The following is a 20,834-nucleotide window of genomic DNA, read 5'->3' as shown; positions in this document are numbered from 1 at the left end:
TTTAAAAAAATAGCAGCCTTCTACAGTTTAGCTGTAATTTACTTTCATTTATTTCAAGAGCATTCAATTCTTCAAAATAAAGTGAGGTTATACAAGCTTAAATGATATAAATGCGTCACCCCAATTATATTTTAGAATCCATAGCGGATCTTGCAAGACGAAAGAACAATGTGATATCAATATCTCAAACTAAGAAAACGGTTAGTTAAATGTTGGATGGCATATCCACTTATAATAATTTTGTCACTGTGATTATGTAAAATAAATTCACTCCATTGCATGGATATTTTATACGCCTGTAAGACTTTTTCTCTCATTATTTCTAATCTTGTTAGCCGTACGCAGTTTCAATTTCTTACCCGTGCAAAAGTGTAAATGTTGAAAACTGAAATTTTAAACATCAGCATAACATTTAGTCTCACGCCAAATTTAATTTAAAATTGGCATACTCATGCATAAATCGGTAATGGTTATGTAGTAAATAACATTATGTTCGTTTTAAATATATTTTATCTGTGCATCCTGTCATATGTATTTTTTCAAATCACATTTTAGTTATATTTCACAATTAACCAACTTTAAAGCCAAAATTATAATTATAATTATTATTATTTTAAGACCGAGCTTGTAATACCATCTATATATATATATAACGCTAACGTATATGGCACAGAAATCGAACTTATTACTAATTGTCGAATGGTAACATCCAAATATAAACAAAACATCATACCAAGTTCAGACTTCTTTATTCACTGAACTTTTTTACAGTTGTACTGAATCAAACGCTTGATTTAGCTAATCAATGGAGTTGCAAAATATTATTAGAAGTGTTCTGGGAATAGTTCGTCATATCATCAAAGAGGACATTCAGTCAGAGGAAAGAAAACGTAAAAGCAATCAAGAAATAGGCTTGAAACAAAGAATTCAATGAAGTGTAAAAGTAGGCTTAACCGCTGCCAGATAAGTAATCGTGGTAAGACTTAAGATTAACGTACCGTTTCTCGCGAAGCGTGTGGAAATCGTGTCAATCATCCAAAAACTCTCTAAAAGTCTACAGTCCTGGGTATATACCAAAAATGCTAACAAAAGGCTTTTAAAGTTCCAATAAAAATATTGTCACATTTATATTTGGAGTGTAATCGCTCCAAAATATTTCAGTTTTGGCACACGTATATTAATCTTACATCCAGCCGTAATCGTTATGACTTGCCTATGGAAAATGATACCCATATCTTTTTTTTAAAAATTATTTAATAAAAATGTTTTTTGTGAGCAGGCGACCTGGCATAGGGGTAGCGGGTCTTCCCCGTGATCTGGGTTTTCCGGATTTGAGTCCCGGTTCGGGCATGGTACTTCTTCTTCTGTGTTCTCTCTGAGAGGTGTGTGAATGTGCCCCTCTGTAAAAAGTGGTTGTGCAAGCGAATGTGAACGGTGAAGTAGCTAAGCCGTACTCTTGTCTCTAGTTGGCTCTACTGAAAAAACAACAGACGCTCACTCAGCTTAAATCGGTGACAGATAACTGTCAGAGGGCTTAAAAAGTGTCATAAGTCACAACATGCATGCTTTTTGTATTATCTTAAGACTAAAAAACACTACTTTTTTTAATTACATCAATTTTATTTTGATTTTACTTTAATAATATTTTTAATTCAATTTGATGTACTATCTGAAACAATGTTTTACGGGATGGAAAACATTCAAGCGCGTATTTTTGCCAATCATTCAATCCTTAGTAAGCTGTTTTAATCGAATTCGCATGTTTTAGTAGTGTCAATTTTCAAAGTGGAATACTTTTTTAAAGAAATGCACCCACATTAATAATTTAACAGCCTAAAGAATCAATAATCTATGCGAACAAACTGGACGCCAAAGGGGGCTAGTTTGGTATCATCGAGGTAAGGGGCTTTTCTGTATGTTTCTGCTTAATGGTGCTGAAAAGGTTTATTGAAGCTTGGATTGCAACACGAGAGGAATATTAATAATTACTGAATGATTAATTAATTGATTAAGAAAATAATTAATCTGTAATAAACGAAAAAATTCTTACGAAATATTTCTTTTTTCAGTATTTACATTTTTAATTACAAATAATAAATAATCGAGTCGAGAAGGATTAAGTCATTTTTTTTTTGTATTCAAGAATCTTAAAAATATACCTTTAATAATAATTTTTTTAAATAGTCTAGAATTTTTCTTTTACTTTTAAACAGTAAATCTGCAGATTATAATTCAATTAACATCAAAGTAACATATAATTGACATCATCATTTTGTCAATTATAGGTAGTATTTAAAAAAATAAAATAAAAATCAGCTTTAACATCTCTTGCAAGTTCTTAAAAGATTTGTTTTCCAGAAAACATTCCAAAATTTCCTGAAGCGATCGGTAGCTGTCCCAGCAGCGAATCTTCCTGGATTGACATAGGAGATAAATTCTGTTATCATGTTGCCCAGAATCGTAATCACATACTCAGTTGGGACGCAACTTCGCGATATTGCCTCACCAGAGGTAAGTTTGATGCTTCAGTACATGGTATATTCATACGGATTATCAACTTTGTTTTGTTGACTCTTTCTTTCGTAGGAAAACGGCAAAAAATAAAAAATAAAAATATATTGGAAATGTAATTATATCTGTCTTCATTTAAACCCACTTTTATCCTATTTAGCTGCATGAAAAGAGCTCAAAGCATCGCAGTGAAATTTTTTCCCATTTTGTAGATTATCACGATGAATAGCTTTAGATTTCGCTATAAATAAATGCAAAATTACATTTTTAATTTGCTTTCAACTTGGGGCTAATACTGTCATAAAATCAGAATAAAATCTAAAATCAAAAATAAATCTTTCAAATGCTATTTATTTGATTCGAGTAATTTCACTTTTAAAAACTGGTTTACTTTACTACCGAAAATTGGAATTACTTTGATACATTTTTCTTTTCTTCTGACGGTTATGTTAATTGGTAAAAGTTCAGTTGGAAAATATTTACTTCTGAAATTCATTAAAAGAAAACAGTCTAGATACGTATTCGTTTTATTAAATTTGAGTCTTTTAAAGCAATTTATCCCTAACAAAATTACTTATCACTATCTCTTATTCAGAAAGATAACTTCATGCATAATAATCAGTTTTGTGATATCATAATACCACAAACCGAAACTCACAGATGATAAGAATGAAATGAGATATTTGATGAAACTGCGGCCAAGAACTCTTCACCTACACTGGAAATCTTATTGTTCGAGATTTTATGAAATGCGGATAAATCAAATGTGAAAGAACTGGAATTAGTTACTGGGACACTATATATTAAAGGTCTATACAATAGAAGGGTCAATTTTAAAATAAATGTTACTAAAAAAAGTTAGATACGTAATGGAGCAAGAGTTTATAAAGTTTTTAGTCAAACACATAAAAAAATATTGAATGTGTTAAACGTGAATAAATATGAAATTTGTTACATTTTCCCACGAGTTATAAAATACTGTAGAGTCACTTCAGTAAACAAATAAATTCTTAAAAGAGTGCCGATAATATGATAAAAAATTAGCATATCATAACATATACTAACCAATAAATTCTTGCAAAATTTTCACACTTCTCCGAAAAATTATCAAGTCTTTTCTTGTATTTACTTGATAAAATGAACAAATAAAATTAAAGACAATTTACTGGTAAGACTGTTTATATAATTCACATTCCATCTTTGTATATGACATCTGTTGGCAGAATGTAATAATTTTGAATTTTCAGTTTGTCATTCTCTGTAATTGATATAAAATTACCATTACATTTGATGTCTCATGAAAAAGTTGTATTAGAAGAATGTAACGTCTCTTACTTTTTTTTATCTGGCATGATTTCAGATACTATGCCTGATAAAAGAAATCTATTATATGATTATAACCTATGACAAATATATAAAGAGAAAGTAGTTGGATATAGCATGATCACTTGAGTTTCTCAACAGATATCACTTGAATTAAGCTAAGTTTTTATGTTTCTATCATGTATATCATGTTTCTCATAACTGAAATTTATATATAAATAAGTACTTCTTATAACTTGCATTTTAAATATTGTAGCGAAAATTGCTCTTTCCGACCAAGCGCCGATGGCTCAGTCGGCTGAACGACGTATTTCATAGCGGAGCGGAACGTTTCGGGTTCAAATACAAGCGAGGCGAACAGTTAAAAATTGATTTTTAATTTCAATTTGCTTTATGTCAGACTTATGTTAAATATGCAAATTTATGTTAATTATTCTAATGTTATTTATGTAAATTCCTAATTTTCTGCGGGACTTCTTTTCTGCGGACCTTCAAATTCTAGAAGGTTCTTGAACTGTATATAAGTAGTTTCCCAATCTGTTAGATTGGTATAAAACTCTTCAGTTGATCTTGAGTTCTATTGGACTTACTACATTCACTTCATCTACGTGACAATATAAACTAAGTATGCAGTGACAGAAGTTGGGGAAAAAACTATCCACTATTACTTTATTCATCGCTGTAGGCTTTGTGTTTGTTGGGGATAAAAGATATTGGCAATATAAAGATCTTATAAAATTTTGTTCATATTTTTAAGAAAATAATAGAATCTGAGGGCTTGTCGACATGGGTTTTCTGGTCGAGGTTAAAAGTTACACAAGTATAAGGTAAAAAATAATTTTTGTTGCTTTAACTCAACAGAAAAAAAAAATTGTTTCATGAAGTTCCTAAATATTTGTATATGTCCATATTTATCAATATCCGTATAATCAAAAGAAAAAAAATAGTTCAGGTTCGCAAGTTAATTAAGCAAAATTGTCTTTATTACGCTTAGTTATATAACCAAACATTTCACAGTAATAAAACGAAACATACAAAATTTATTTTTTTCAAAATTCTCATAAATGCTCTATCTGCCTGCCTTTCTTTACGTTGCTAGATGTCTATGAGCATGCTATATTTTTCTAGCACTCCAGTCTGAAATTCATAGCGTTTGCACAGCTGAATAAATTTCATGAAAACACAGGCATCATTTCGCTTTTACAGTATTATTATATGTCTCCACAATTATGAAAATATAAAAAAATTAAAGAACAATAACATACTATATCTCACTCAAATGCGGATTAAGGTCTATTCTCAAACTTTGAGTTATATTACTTATCCGCCATTGAACTGATATCCTGCAATTAGCATTTAGAAAATTCATTATAAACTGTGAACAGTTTATAATGAAAGTTTATTGTTACAAGTTTCTTGTCGATTATATCTATAAATTGTTAATTGTTGCGTGATCAAAAAGAATTTACGTCCTTCCACTTGTGCACAAATTCTTTTTGATCACGCATTATCTTGTTTTACATATTGTTTGGAGACTATTTTGATTTCTAATCAGGCATAGAACTAATCCGTAAATGATTAAAAAACAGGAATTTTTTGGTAAGGATGGAGCTGTATTCAAATATTTTCTGAGACTTAATTCTGCAAGTTAGATAGGCATATGAATTTCAAATAAATTAGATTTTGCCTGCTCAAGTAATACATTGACTTCGTTATCAAAGCTTATTTTACTCATCTGCTTAAGCTGCTATTATAAATATTATTAGTTAGTAACCTATCAGAATTCACCATTTTTATTTCTTATAATCCTGTGGGTGAAGACTTTGGTTTGATAACTTTTAAAAATACATAATAACTTGTTGGCCTTTATAATTCATAAAAATAAATATAATTACAGTCAATTCAGATATAAATCCATATTTAATCAATAAATGTCAAAATTATGTGCTTAATGAAAATACTTTCCCGCATTAGTCGTGAGAGGGAAGTGAAGGTTCAAAAGGAAATTCGTTTGCTAATCCAATCAACCTGCAGCTAAGCAGTAGGGACACGGCTAATAGATATCGCGGATGATGGAGGTACCATCCGTTCAAAGTTTACAACGACTTAAAAAAGAATATAGTATCATATTTTTCTCAGTATTTTGGTTGATTAAATGATATACATATAAGTGTGCAAAACTTAAATTAACACTTATGTTATAACTTACTTCCAGTACAGTTACCAGAATAGAAATTGCTTTAAAATAACCTTTATTAAATCTCTCGTACTGTATAATAAGCTTGATGTTCGTTTAAGTATAAAAAATGTATAGTTTTTATTTTTTTAAACAGGTATGAAGATGATTAGAGTGAATTCTGATCACCAAATGAAGTCATTAGTTGCGTATTTATGGAGAGAATCCTATAACGTTCACTTAGGGCTCATAAGAGCTTTTGATAAAAGTAAGTATAAATCAATAGCTATCAAATCTTAGTAAAACATTTATTTTATAGACAATGTATTTTATAGATTTATTTTATAGACAGTGCATTTTATAGATTTATTTTATAGACAGTGTATTTTATAGATTTATTTTATAGACAGTGTATTTTATAGATTTATTTTATAAACAATAATTTATTTTATAGATGAATTTTTTTTTTTTTTTCCTACTTGTCAAAAAAAAAATTTTGACAAGCAGTTATTTTAAATATATTAATTAATATTATACAGCGCTCAGATGCGTAAATATTTTTAATCTTCATGCATTGATAATGTATTTAAAATACAGAAACTATTACTTTGCTGAAACTAAGTGAATAAAATACAATTTTTGAAATATTTGTGATGGAAAATGATTCGATTTTTACTATAAAAGTTAGTTTAATAAAACAAAATAAAGAACATTTGCATATACAAATAATAACACTTCTTTTTAGCAATATTCATAAGCAATTAAATGTAAAATTATATATTATAGTTGTAAAAGGATTCTACTTAGACTTATCATCATATTGTTTCAAGTAAGATTAATAATTTTTTTCCTTTTGTATTCCTTAATCATTTCTTTGTACCGATTCTCCACACTTAAGGTATGTGACTACGCTAGGAATGAATTTTTTGAAAAACATTCGAAAAAAAGCTATATTTTTAAATATTCCCATAAAAAAACATTTAAGAAACAAAAATATATCAGGTAAGTGACAATTGTTTTAAAAAAATTGGGAAAAGGCATGTTTTTTTTGGGGGGGAGAGGGCTAAAAAGAGGTATAAAACAAAAATCTTCTAGTTTTTAGGTGTATCAAATTATTTGCTTAAAAATTTACATATAGCTTAATAAATACATTATTTAGTTTCTGAACTAAAAAAATAGCTGAATTTCTATATCGGAGTTTGACTGATAAATAAGACGAAATGTTCAATTTTTTTTCACACTATAAAACATTAAAACAAGTATAAAATATTTTTAAATGAATAGATTACTTATTCTCTAGTTCAGTAACTTCAGAAAATATTAAGAAATGATCAAATTTGATCAAAAAACATATGCTTTAAATTCTAACTTATGAGGTTTTTCTTTAGAAAATTCCATCAAAGATTAGAATTTGAGAAAACAGCATCTAAAAGTGTAAAATTGCATCAAAACGTATGTAAAGGCAAATATGAAAATTTATGTAACTTTTCAAAAAATAGACTTAGAAACAAAATTCTAGAAACAAATTCTTCTAATAAAGAAATACATTCAAGCATTAAGGATATTAAATTTTAAAAAATTCTAATTTTTGCAAAAAAACATCGCCTTTTCCTCGCAGTCACAACCTTAATATTGATCTCAATAACAAAAGCAGAATTTATTGAAAAGTTATTCTGATTTTAATTACTATTATGCGGACTGATGAAGAATATTGTAACAATGTCATCATCCCCTGCTCGTTAGATTAGAGGTCGTCAGCCTCCATTCATTTGATTTTATATCCTCATATAGAATCCTCATGAAAAATCTGTTTCTTTAAACTAATTCACGCAGATCAACCTTTTATTTGCTTTAAGAAATTTACGATTCTTTTACTTGAATTTTAAGTATAATTATAAAAATGGGATTAGTTCATGTTCCTGTGATGCAAATATATATGAAATATACTGCATGAATTTAATATTTATTTCAATTGCAAGTGGGGAAACGTGTCTTGTTACAACACAGTGTAAAGCAAGGTTAAGATACATATCAGATGGCATCTGCAATTATGCTTGTCATGAACCAAGAAAGCGAATTGACTTCATTTTTGAAAGTGGCATCGCCTTTAAATATGGCTTTTAAATAATGTCGTTTCTTTCTCTTTATAATTTAATTGCCTATCTAATTAACTTTTATTTTTAATTTCATAGAATGAAAACAAAAAAAATCGTTATTGTATTTTTTGAGTGAACAAAAAAAATTATAATAAGTAGTTTAAAAATTTTTTAAATTTCTACACTGGTCAAAGAATTCATTGTACAAAAAAGTAAAGTTTCCTTAATTTTTATTTTCTTTAAATTCTACTGTTGATTCTTTGAATATAAATGATTGCCAAATATATGATAGCTGTTTTAATTTAATGGACAAAAACTGGGTTTATTGATTTTTTTTTAACTAAAATAAATTTTTATCGATTAACATTTTTTTCCTCATAAATGACGTGACTTATTCTCATTGTAATTTTGCAAAAACCGCAAAAAATATTCATGAAAATTTGTTTGCTGCGACAAAAAAAAGTGTTTTGTAAAAGAAATCCTGTATGACCTTCTTTTAGAAATATTATGCGACATAAATATTTACAGAATCTAGTTATTTTCCTTTAAAGATGGGTACGGAGATAATATTCTGGCTATAAACAAGCCTTGCGTGAACTGGTTCTACTTCGGCTGTAAGAAAAGGAAAGAAAATGTTAAGAATAATCGACTACAATCGATTATTACAGTAATCGCTATAATTCTGACTTTCATTTAAAAATCGTCATAAACGGAAAATTGAAATCAGATAACTTGTTTTTCTATAATTTTTCCAAGTTTTGATGTGCTTCTTTATGGCGTCAGAAACTTTTGCTATCGTTTAATTCAAATATATTTCACTTTATTTATTTATTTTACTTTATAATATATGAAATGTATAACATATGAAAAGCTAAACGATTCTAACTCGAAATATCGAACGAATTTTGATGATTTAGCCCGCCATGAATTCGAAAAGTAATGTTTGTATGTATGTCCGTCTATTTGTATACGAAGCGTTAATTCAGAAAAAAAATCAATTAACTAAGTGAAGGAAATTTGTCATATAAATCTATATAAAGGAATTAAGATGTAAGTATGATTTTATTTGCTCGATGTCTTTTATTTTAAATTGTTAAGTTTTAGATTTTCTATTTTGAATGAATTTTCGGATGAAAATCGTTTTGCTCATCATAGCTTATTCATGGTCTAAACAGTAATAAGTCTTAAATATTCAATGACCAAATTTAATTCGGATGTACTGATAATTCTTCTCCTTCCTTCGAGTTCTAAATTCTCAAATACTAATCCGCAGTAAGCCAAGTTTTTTTTTTTTTTTTTAGCTTATTGGCCTAGGAATTGTACGGTGGTAGTTTCAGCACTTCATTGCAAATTTGAAATTATTTTCGATGAATTCTATGGAGATTAATTAAGTATATTCCAAAACAGATTTATTTTTGAGGATGTTATGCAGGATTTTTCCCAACTTTCACATCAAGAATATTTGCAATATATTTTTATTTGTAAAGTCTGCCGATTTGCTTATGTTATTTAATCAGCATTTTACATTAATTTATATCTCGAAAACAATGAGCTTCGTTTGTTATAATGGATTTTATCATAAAATATGGCATAATTATTTCTCGAAATAAGATGAATTAATATTTGATGCAATTATGCAACGGCGGTCTGAAAGAGGAATGCAAATGCCTCTTACAGATCTTGGTGGCACTACAAAGTCAAAATGGTAGAACTATAATGTCACTATTTAAAGTTTGACATAATCAGGGCCTGTAAAAAAATAATGCTATGCCGCGTAAGACATTTACCTTTGCTATAATGAAAGCAAAAGTTGATAATACTTAACTCTAAAGTAAACCCTTCAGCTGCTCTCCCGCGATTACCATGGGTAGGCAATCAGTCCATTTTCGATTGCACCCCACATTTTTCGCAGTTCTGAGTGCTTATTTTTACGATAACAGATTTTTATGATATCATATTATTATCATGTAACATATAGTATCAGTTCACTTTGTTTGAAAAGTATTTGAACTTATTTGCAAACATTGCATCTAAATGGTGATTTTTAAAAATTATGCAGTCAAAGGGTTAAAACATTGGGCGTAGTCTCCACAAAACTTTCTCACCTGCTCCTTAATAAAGATGCTAATCCACCATCATTCCATTATAAATGGAAACTTTATTTGAAGGTAAGGCCACGAATGGTCAGATTTTTATTTTCACACTCCCGAAAATGAGAGTTATGCGTCATTTCCTAATATAGTGAAGAAAATCGGGTACGCATTTTGGATACCTTTTTTATTTTATTTTTTTTCGATCGAATTAAACCAAAATTTGATAACACAATTACAATTTTAATAACAAAATTACGTTCCAAGTTTTATTACTCTAAATCAGTGCATTTTTTAACTGCCATTTTAGCATGCAATCCGCAGTCACCGATAGCCAGCCAATCCGCAGAGAGATTTGAGTCAAAATTTGATGCGGCTTAGTACTTTAAATGATAAAACTGAGTACCGAATTTCATCCATGTAGCTCCTTATATTTCGCAATTATCATGCCTGTTTATATTTTAACAGAAAGACAGACTTGAATTTAATTTTAAGACTACATGCCAAATAAAAACCGTTCAAAAAAAAGAATTTTGAATTATCGTGTTCATACAGACAGACAGGCCTTATTCTAAAAGTTTCGGAAATGTGAACAATTATCAACATACCGAGTCGAAATATTTTAATATCAAAATACCTTCTCTTTGTGTATTTCGTATACGAGGAAGTAAAAAATGAAAATTTGAAATTATTTAATGAAAGATTTCAAAAGAGTTGTCTGATTAGCTGAAATATTACTATTTTGTTTACGAAATTCATTCTAATCTTCCTGCGATATTGCTTAGAGAAGCTATTTTTATAAGATGGGAAAAAATGGCCTTTTGAGAGAAATTTGAGTTTGGAAAACTAGTCTTGAATATCTATCTATCTAATTTATTTTTACAATCAGCTGAATCATTTTCCAGTAAGATAATTAAAAAGAAATTTTCAAATCAGATTATTCAATGGGTTTTTTATATAGATTTCTACGAGAAATAATTAACTTTGAAATAGCAGCGGGATACGTTAATCATCCATCTGATTAACTTTATGTCCTATGGTATATTTTTGTCTGCCCATTTAATATCCTTTTCCCCCTTGTAATAGAAGTACTTAGTACTTCTATGATTAGCTTCTCTAAAGAACATATTACACTTGAAGCAATTTGGAGAATGCTCTTTGTCGAGTTCTAATTTAAATATCGCTCAAAAGAAAATCTCAAAATTAAGAATATTTTTTTCTGACAGTTTTACAAAGTTGTTATTTTTAGTAAGTTATTTTTAGTCATTTTCGTTCTAATTTCTAATCTTTAAAATTAGAATTTTGATTTTACCAATCCCGATGGCAATTTTGATGCACAACGAATTTAATTAGTCTCATTTGATAAATTGGTTCATTAAAGATTTTCCTCCCTTTCTCGGAAACTGCCATCAACTGATGTCGCTAATAAGTTCAAATAATTCATTCTTCCATTTTAAATATTTCCTTTAATTTTTTTTTCCAAATTAGGAGCGTTTTGATTGTGTTCTTTTCGAAAAAAGAATAAAAAAATATATGGAAAGCAAATAATAAGAAAGCTACTTTTATTTGCAACTTTTTAAGCAACATAACCATCGGAAAGGTCCCCCCCCCGCGTTTTGGACCTCTCCCTTTTGACTGGCTTTGTTCAAAATTCAGTGCAGATTTGTTATTTTATTGTAAATACAACATACCAAATTTCATTTATTTAGCTTATTGCACTTTTGAATTCATATTCACATGAATAGATAAATCTATTTATGGATTTGGTCCCAATTTTGATAGATTTGTAATTATGTTGCCAAAATTTTTATATGCAAAATATCATCTATGTGTCTGGAGATGAAATATTTCCGTTACTCGAAAAAGGTAAACAAACCGAAAAGCTATTTATTAATATTGCCACAAATGGTGCGCCTAAAAGTGGAATTAACAAATAATATTGTTTTAAAATCATTTGCTGATAATTTGGTGTTAATTAAAACTTTACTTTACTTTTCTTTTTTTAACTCTATTTCACCGTCAAGTTCAATATAAATACTTACAACGAACGTAATAATAATTTTCATTAAACATTTCAAAAAATACTGGTAAAACAAACTTGAAATGTTATGGGTCAGTTGACTCGTTATCTACCTATCAGAAGACAAATAAAATGCAATTTTTACAAAAAAAAATTATATAATAGAGAGAAAGTGAAAAGGATATATTTTATTTTAAACTATTATTTATTGAAAACTTTAAGTTATTTATATAATTTTTTTTCATAAATTCCTATATCTTATATTAAGAAAATTGCATTTAAAAAACCAGATAAAGAATTCTGGTAAATAAAAATCTTATTATTCAAACAGTTTATCTGCTTTTAAATGGAATTAATAAAGATACATTTTCCTTTTGTATACATTTACATATACAATAACGTTTATATGTACACAGATAAAACACGCCTACCTCCTTATTTTTGCCATTAATTTCATAAGAAAATAGAAATGGAAATAACTTTAAGCTACTTTGAAATTTAAAGTCAGCCTTAAGAAAAAGCGATAATAGGCTTTCATCATCTGTAAAGCAACTTTCAATGTAAGCCCTGAAGCTACCGTACAACGATAAGTTTTATATCTTGATTTGTTCTATCATCAGTTTGATCAAAATAGGCTTAAATTTACTTTCAGCCATCAGATTTAGGTATTAAAAATCTTCAGAATAATTTATCAAATAATGACTTAATAAATATTCCAAAATATCTAAAAGGCAATAAACAAGAATTTCATTTTATAAAATATGAAAAATAAATGCTTGCAAAATCTAGTAACGTGACAATAAAATATTTATAATTTTTTTTCTGGAAATAGATTTTACAGTTTTAACTGCATAACAAGCTTTATTTTTGTAATGGACTAAAATTTCATTTTAACTGATTGAAATAAATAAATTCACGTACAATTAGTTCAAGAAAATATTCCACAAAAATAATACTATCTCATATTGTAAAATATTGAGTTTCGTTTGGTTTAATTATATTAACGTCCCGTTGTAAAGCAACACTAGGATTATTTCGGGACGCACCTCGTAATTTTGGAACGCGTTCAGATGACGGGGACGACACCTGATCAGGCACCCCCTTCTCCACACCGCACCACACCGTTTCCGGAGAACGTTTGGCCCTGACGGATTTCACATGCAACCGACCACCTCACACGACGGTTCTTCAATGGAATCGGGTCTCGAGCCTGAAACCCTACGGCTGACGAGCCGAGACCTTACCATCAGGCCACCGCGGCCTTGTAAAATATTTAATTCCGAAATAATGAATTTAACTCTACTTGTAATTTGCTACTTAAAATTTTGTTTTCCTTCGACTTAAATCCTTCGATTTGTAGCAGTCTTAAGAGTTAGAACCAAAGATCGAAATGAAAGGAATGAGTTTAGTTCGATTAAAAAAATTATTAGATAAATATTTCAATATTTAATATGTTTTTTTAATTTCAATAATTATGTATTATTTTTATTTTTTCAAACATACAAAGAGACAATATTGTAATCGTTAAAAAAAAATCGACCTTGATATTTTTACGAATTTTTACGTTTCACGCCTTCCCGAAGTTCGAAAAATTCATTTTTTGGGTTATGCTTGTTTGAGCTTGAACATGATAACTCAAAACCTCTTTAGCTAGATGGATCAATTTTGTTATGTGGTCTTCACATCATATTTGTAGATGTCTGCTGATTTTTAAATGAAATTTATTTTGAGGAAGTTTGCCTGTCCGAATGCATGATCATTCTTTCTTTCGCCACAGCATATCCCCGAACTTGGAATCTCTAGGATTCCCTGTTGTCCCACGTATATAAAGGATATACGTGGACATATTTATTTTACATACGGTCCACAGAGAAAGTAACTATCTATAATATTATGATGGTGAAGGGGGTGGTCGGTGGAGAGTATGAGTAGAGGAAATCTATTGAAGTTAATATATTCTGGAGAAGAGTTTGGTTGAGATATGAGACGAAAATTTATACAGGGCTTGGGTCTAGGGAGATCAATTCCTCGTTGTCTTGTAAGAACCGCACAAGATTTCTAATTTTGAACGTGTACATCTTGTTTTCCATAACGTTGATCCACCAGATATTTTCTAGGTCGTGGGTGGGATTTTTGAGATGGAAAGATGTGGTGAGAGGGCAACTAGTGGCATAATGAATGGGATCGCCTATTTTCACCACAGCCGCATTGATCCGATCCTTTAATACTGAATCGCTTGAAATACGAAGGGAAAGGGCCATGGCCAGTTGTAGAGAAAATGTCAAGCCTGTTCCAAGATGATGGGTTAAAGGAGACTTTGGAGAAGATTTGATAGTTATTTTTGCCAGTTGAGCCGTTGTCCCATTCTTCTTGCCATCGACGTAGGTTCAATTTATTTAGAAAACTTTTAAAGTGACTTCTAGGAGCTGGATATTGAATTGGCGTACCTGTAGAAATGTCCCGTTTGGCTAAGGAATCTGTGGCCTCGTTTCCGTTGTGGCTTACATGTGCTTTTACCCATCCTAACTTAATAGAAGGTTGGCGAAGCAGAATGACTTGAATTTCTTGTACAATTGGGCTTGAGGTGGAAAATGAGCAGATCAGTGCAAGAACATACTAAATTAAAAAGGTGTGAATTTGTTTTTGCTATTTGCAGTTTCTGCAATACATGCTGGAATACAATTCAGCCAGCAACGATCCATCAGTCGACGAGTATATATAAGATGAATATTGACATATAACGCTTGTCTAGTGTTTTAAAGAATTTGAGAACACTGTAGTGTTTTTATGGCTCATCGGTAAATAGAGTCTGGATCAGATTATTTCGCAACAGTGTTTACAATTTCTAACAGGAGTCATGCGAATAAATGAGTTGCCAAATATTCTTTAGGAATATCACTTCGACAGATCTGTCTCTTCAGTAAATTTATAAATATTTAATTATGAACGGCATTATAGTGAAGCATCAACTTTAATAACTTTTGCCTTTTAGAAACAATCTTAGAAGCGGAATTGTTTTTAGTTCTCAATCACTTTCGATTCCAGCTGTAATTTTTTAATATTCCCGCCAATCGTATTCTTTTTTTATTCCTTTTCCATTTTGCAGAAATTAATTCTAAACTGCAATAATTCTTTGTAGTAATTTCTTCTTCTGTAAAATCTTTAAGATCACATCACATTTAATATCAATCACATTTGTATTTATTAAATTAATTAACAGTAAAACCTAAACATTTGGCACTGGAGTTAATTTTAATTCTTCGATGACATTTAACCGATGCTCGATTTAATACTATCGAAAGTAGTGACATTTTGAAATATAGCATTAAGTAAAACTTTGGCAGTTACAAGATTGTTATTCACATTTCAAAAGCTCTTGGACAAATATGATGAGTGGCTAATTTCAGACTAAGCAACTACCTGGGGGCTGATGGAAAGCCGTAGGCAACTCGATTAAAAAAATTCTTATTAGCTTAGTTGCAAAATACATTATAAAAAATAAAAATTTGATTAATTATAAAACATATATGATACTTGTACTTTTTAGAGTTTATTGGTTTGGTTTTTATTTATTTCAATAAGGTCACTTTGTTGTTTCAATATTTATAAACATCTAGCATCTGGTTAAATAATATTGGGTACAAATTTGAATGTCAAGCGGTTATAATTCATAATAAAATAAAAAAAATAACATAAAAAATTTTTACAAAGTTATTGAAGCAAGACATTAAACTTAAAAAGTAAATAAAATGTTGAATAAGTTAAAAAAGGATAGAAATGTAAAACTAAATTTACACAAAAGAAAAACACTGCATAAGATCGCATAATGCTTATATCTGCCATTGGGTATGTATAGTGCCTTTTTTTAAAACTTCGCCTATCTCGAATAAACGTGTTTTCGCACCTTTCAGTTCACTTTCAATGAATTCAATTCCAAAATAGAAATTCGAAGCTGAATAATATTTTGAAAACTATTTTCACAACCCACAGAACTACTTTTGATTTGTCTTATTCTGACAACTAGAGGAAAATCATATCTAATTTCAAACCCATATTTTTTTTGGATGGGAGCAGGGATATAAACAGCTATAAAATAATTGAAACCATATATGTTAATTAACCGCAGATTAAAGATCAGATGAAGATTAGAAATAAGATAAATCTTGGAAGCGTTACACCCCGAGGATTCGAATGTCTTTTGAAGAGAGACGATTCTTATTTTCCTCGATAGGGGAAATAAAAGAGATGTTACTTTCATTGGGAATTGGTGTTAATGAGTCAATCCTTCATTGATGTATAATAAATTACATATAGCTATAATATCCAGAAATAAATTATCGCAAAAAACAATTGACAATTCTGACCATATTATTTTTAAAATATACTCATGTCCATAAGTTAAGGATAATACGTTCCGGCAAATTAAAGTCCGCAATCAAAACCAACGTGACTTATTCGTAAAGCCCATTTTTTTAAGCAAACGATAAAGAAAAAAAGATATGTATGATACCATTCATAAAAACTACGATTTTTGTTCCCTGGAGCAATTGTAAAAAAATATCTCCCTTTCAAAAACTTAACTTTGCATGGTTGTTATGATGATTAATACATTGTATGTCTCCCAGACAATGAAATAAAGTCCGTACAACGCCTAGGCATGCTAAGTATCAAATTATCGAGCTAATCTCAGGGAAGATTACTCCACTCAGCAAGAAATGTTCTCTGAAGTTCCGATACACACGTAGTATGTCCCACACATGCTCTATCCCATTCGTGTCACGTGAGAATACTGGCTATTTCATATGGCCGATATCCTCAGATTGAATGAATTTGTTTACAATGTTTGCAATGTGAGGTTGGGCATTGTCATCCATAAACACAAATTCTGCTCACATGGCACCCCTAAACAAACGTACATGTTATTCCAAAATTTGGCCTGTCATAGTTCCAATTTGAACATGCAGATCTGTTCTAGAGCCCAGTATAATTTCACTCCAAACGAGCAATTCCACACTACCGTGTGACAATGTCGTCAATGACGTTCTCTTGGTAGTAACGGGTACCTGGAGTTCTCCATATGAAAGTCCGACGTGAATAAGACTGCAAGCTATAACTAGACTTGCCGAAAAGCATGCCCACTGTGACGATGTCCACATTGCATGTTCTGTACTCCAAGCTAACTTCTGACGTCAGTGAGTTGTTGTGAGGAGAATACATCTGACAGGCCTGCGAGCATATAAACCAATATATTCCAAACCTCTATACACGGTTTACCTTGAAACTATCATATCTGTGGCTGAAGACAGCTGATGAGACAGATCTGATGCTGCGCTCCATCTACTTCCTTTGGCAATTACTACTAAATACCGGTCGTCATTCGGCTTTGTAACTCGACGAGGATCTTTGCAACGTCTAGTGACATTTCCATCATCTTGGAATCGTTTCCAAAGCCTAGAGATGACATTTTGGGCGATTCCAAGTTCCTCGGAGTACGCGTATATTCCAGACGGCTGATAATTCTGTCCACGTAAAAAAATCTTCCGTATGTGTCACTTGTGTCATAACTATTCAGGTATGGCACTGAACGGTTCATAGAATGCCTGTGAACAATTTTACTTCGTTGCCATCCTGCCTTATATATCCCTCTCTTACACTCTCGTCATTGTGACGTACTGTCAGTGTCATATAGTGGCATCCTATGATTTACATATTTTTCTTGAAGATGTGTGTGATAATTCTACAGATGAAATTTTTACTTTAGAGTTTGATTTCCGTGTGATTCTGAATTATCCTTAATTTATGAACCTGAGTGTACATTCAAATGGCACATAAAATCAATGATGCAAAGAATTTTAAGAAAGAAATCTTATTTTAGAAAAAAAAAAAGGATATTGGAATCCAGAACATATCTGTTTAAAAATTCGCAATCTGGTTGGTATTTAATTTTTTTTTTTTTTTTTTTTTTGAAATTTTCAAAAGATAAAATCTTATTAAAAAAGAGTAAAAATATTATGAGCTGAAATAATCGAGTGTACAATCTGAGCAAAATGAAAATCACAAAATTTTAACGTACAAATTGTGTAGAAAGAATATTCTGTGAGTGTGAAAAAATTTGGTATTAAGATTTTTATGAATGTTTATATTTCAGACCGTTTGAAATTGGAATTATATTTGTATTTATCTGTCTTTCTAACCATGCGCGTGCGAATACCGCAAAAATATAAACAGGGACGCAGAATGGCTGAAATTTACCATGCATTTATACCAAAATTATAAATTTGCATTAAATCTTTGGCCAAATCTATCAAGAGAAGCGGACACTTTTTGAGGAAATGTTAAAATTAGTAAATGAATAAATAAATAAAAATTAATTTGAAAATATATAACTAAACAAACAACTTCCATATTGCTATATAAACCCAAAGAAAATTTTAAATGCGTTTTTTCAGTGATTGCGTTCATTTGTCACCATCATTTATCTATTTTTTTATATTTTATTAAATAATTAAAATATAAAGACTGTTTTGTGCGTCTATTATCATGGTTATGATTAAAGTCAAACTTTTAAAAATAAAAAACAGAACAAACCAATTAAGCTGACGGCAATTAGTAGATACTTTTTAGAATTTTAAAATGACGCTAAAAATAGGATGTTTTTAACATAGTGATGTTTATAGGCCGAAATAAATTTGTAAAATGCGTCATCGATGATGCGATATATATAATATGGTACATGTGGATATTATATATATGTTGATATTTGAATAATATCCACGTGTATCATTATGGTATCTATCATTATCCACATGTACGTCCTTCTTAGTGAGCGTTTACTACCCTTCTTAGTAAACGCTCACTAAGAAGGGTTTTCCCAAAAACAAATATACTATCAAAATTTTGATTAATTAAAAATTATTCAAAATTTTAACTTCACAGCATATTGTTTTTCAAAAAATATTAACTTTAAAATTCAAAAACAAGTTATCCATTGAACACCAATATTTTATTATTATAAGATTTATATTCATACACTTGTATGACGATTTTAAATAAATGTTTTTGTATATGTATTACTGTTAAAAAAAAAATCAAGCCTATAGTTTTCATTATGCTTTGGTGTTTCGGACTAAAGATTCCGAAAAATATCATAATGACGAAATCGAAATTATAACAATGTATTAATTGTCGATGCATAAAGCACTTTCTAAATGGTTTTAAGGTATTATTTCGAAGCCAATATAAATAAGAATATACGTGAATGTTTGGTTGTATAATAATCAGGTACTATAATTTTTATTAGGAGTGATTTTTTTTTGTAAAAATATACAAGCAACTCGAAGAAAGTACGCTTCTTTTTTTCGCCTCATTTATAGCTTATCTCTATCATCCCAACAATGCTTTGTGTTTTAGCATATATATTCAGACTCAAATCAAAATTTACAAAATTATAATATTCTTTCCTTTATCATCCTAGATTCTTTCATTTGGACTGATGGATCAACTCTGGATTACACCAACTGGGATAATAGAGAACCTAATTCTTATTCTGATGACAAAGACTGCGTCGCATTTGATCAGACAACTACGAAATGGAAAATCATTAGCTGCAGCAGTGGAGGAGTGGCCGTATGCCAAGTTCCGAAAATTGACAAATTGTAAACACTTTATAATGAAGGGGGAAAAAACCCATAGATGAGAAATAAATTTTGTTGTACGATCAAAATTCTATAGCTGCAATATTTTTTGTTTCCTATTCTTTTGATAGAAATTGATATAAAAAAAATACAATTATTATTATATATTTTTTTTACATAGAACATCAATTGTCATAGTTGCGTTATACGGAATGATTCTAAAATCTTTAGACAAACTTTAAGAGTAGGTAAGGCTTATAGAAACAAATCACAATTAAAAAAAAAGAGGGAAAATAGGATCGTAAATTTCCCACCCCGCTTAAAATTGTATACTTTTGGCAAAACTGTGAACACTTTAAATACCCAGATATATATTTTCAAAATTCCATACATGAGCATTTTATGCTTCGTAGTATAGAAAATCGGATATGTATTTGGGACATCTTTCTTTCCGTCAATTGAAGTCAAAATTTGACATAATTCTACAATTTCACTCACAAGATCGCATACAAAATTTCATTTGTCAAGTCATTTCGTTTTTGAGTTAACATGTTTACTTGCATTCCGATGTATATGCCTACATATGCCCAACCCTTTATCAGGTTTTATTCGAAATGTGATATTAATCTACATTTTAGATGCTGAAACTGTTCGACAAATTTCATTTAATTCTTTACAATTTATTTTAATCGTATTCACTAGAACTCGAAGGGAAAAAAAAAAAATTTCTAGAGAATGGAAAAAAAAAAAAAAAAAAAAAATATGATTTGATCGACAAAAATTTGATGGAAATCTATAAATTTGGGATAAAGATCACATAAAATATTTCAGACGTCTGGTTCAAGGCATTTTTGAGTTATCCTATTAGCAGACTACTAGATGAAATTTAAAAAAAAGTGTTTTTTGGATTTAAATAGGGCTAAAGAGTGGAGATTCGTCAAAATCTCGTGTTCGAATTTTGTTACGGTTACAATACTTTATTTT

The 20,834-nt window shown here is 29.8% G+C and overlaps 1 protein-coding gene across 1 annotated transcript in view; it reads left to right on the top strand.

Annotated features, from left to right (window-relative positions):
* Nucleotides 1–19,939, top strand: part of LOC129959246 (macrophage mannose receptor 1-like) — a 63,347-nt gene extending 43,408 nt beyond the window's left edge. Inside the window, exons 10-12 of the mRNA XM_056072071.1 lie at nucleotides 2,359–2,511; nucleotides 6,168–6,278; nucleotides 19,691–19,939. Of these exons, the coding sequence (XP_055928046.1) occupies nucleotides 2,359–2,511; nucleotides 6,168–6,278; nucleotides 19,691–19,875 (449 nt within the window). The 3' untranslated portion in view covers nucleotides 19,876–19,939. The remainder of the gene's footprint in view (nucleotides 1–2,358; nucleotides 2,512–6,167; nucleotides 6,279–19,690) is intronic.
* Nucleotides 19,940–20,834: the final 895 nt, after the last annotated feature.

This window comes from Argiope bruennichi, chromosome 2 (assembly GCF_947563725.1).
Source record: "Argiope bruennichi chromosome 2, qqArgBrue1.1, whole genome shotgun sequence".
NCBI classification, from domain to species: domain Eukaryota; kingdom Metazoa; phylum Arthropoda; class Arachnida; order Araneae; family Araneidae; genus Argiope; species Argiope bruennichi.
This window is presented reverse-complemented; position numbering and strand designations above follow the sequence as displayed.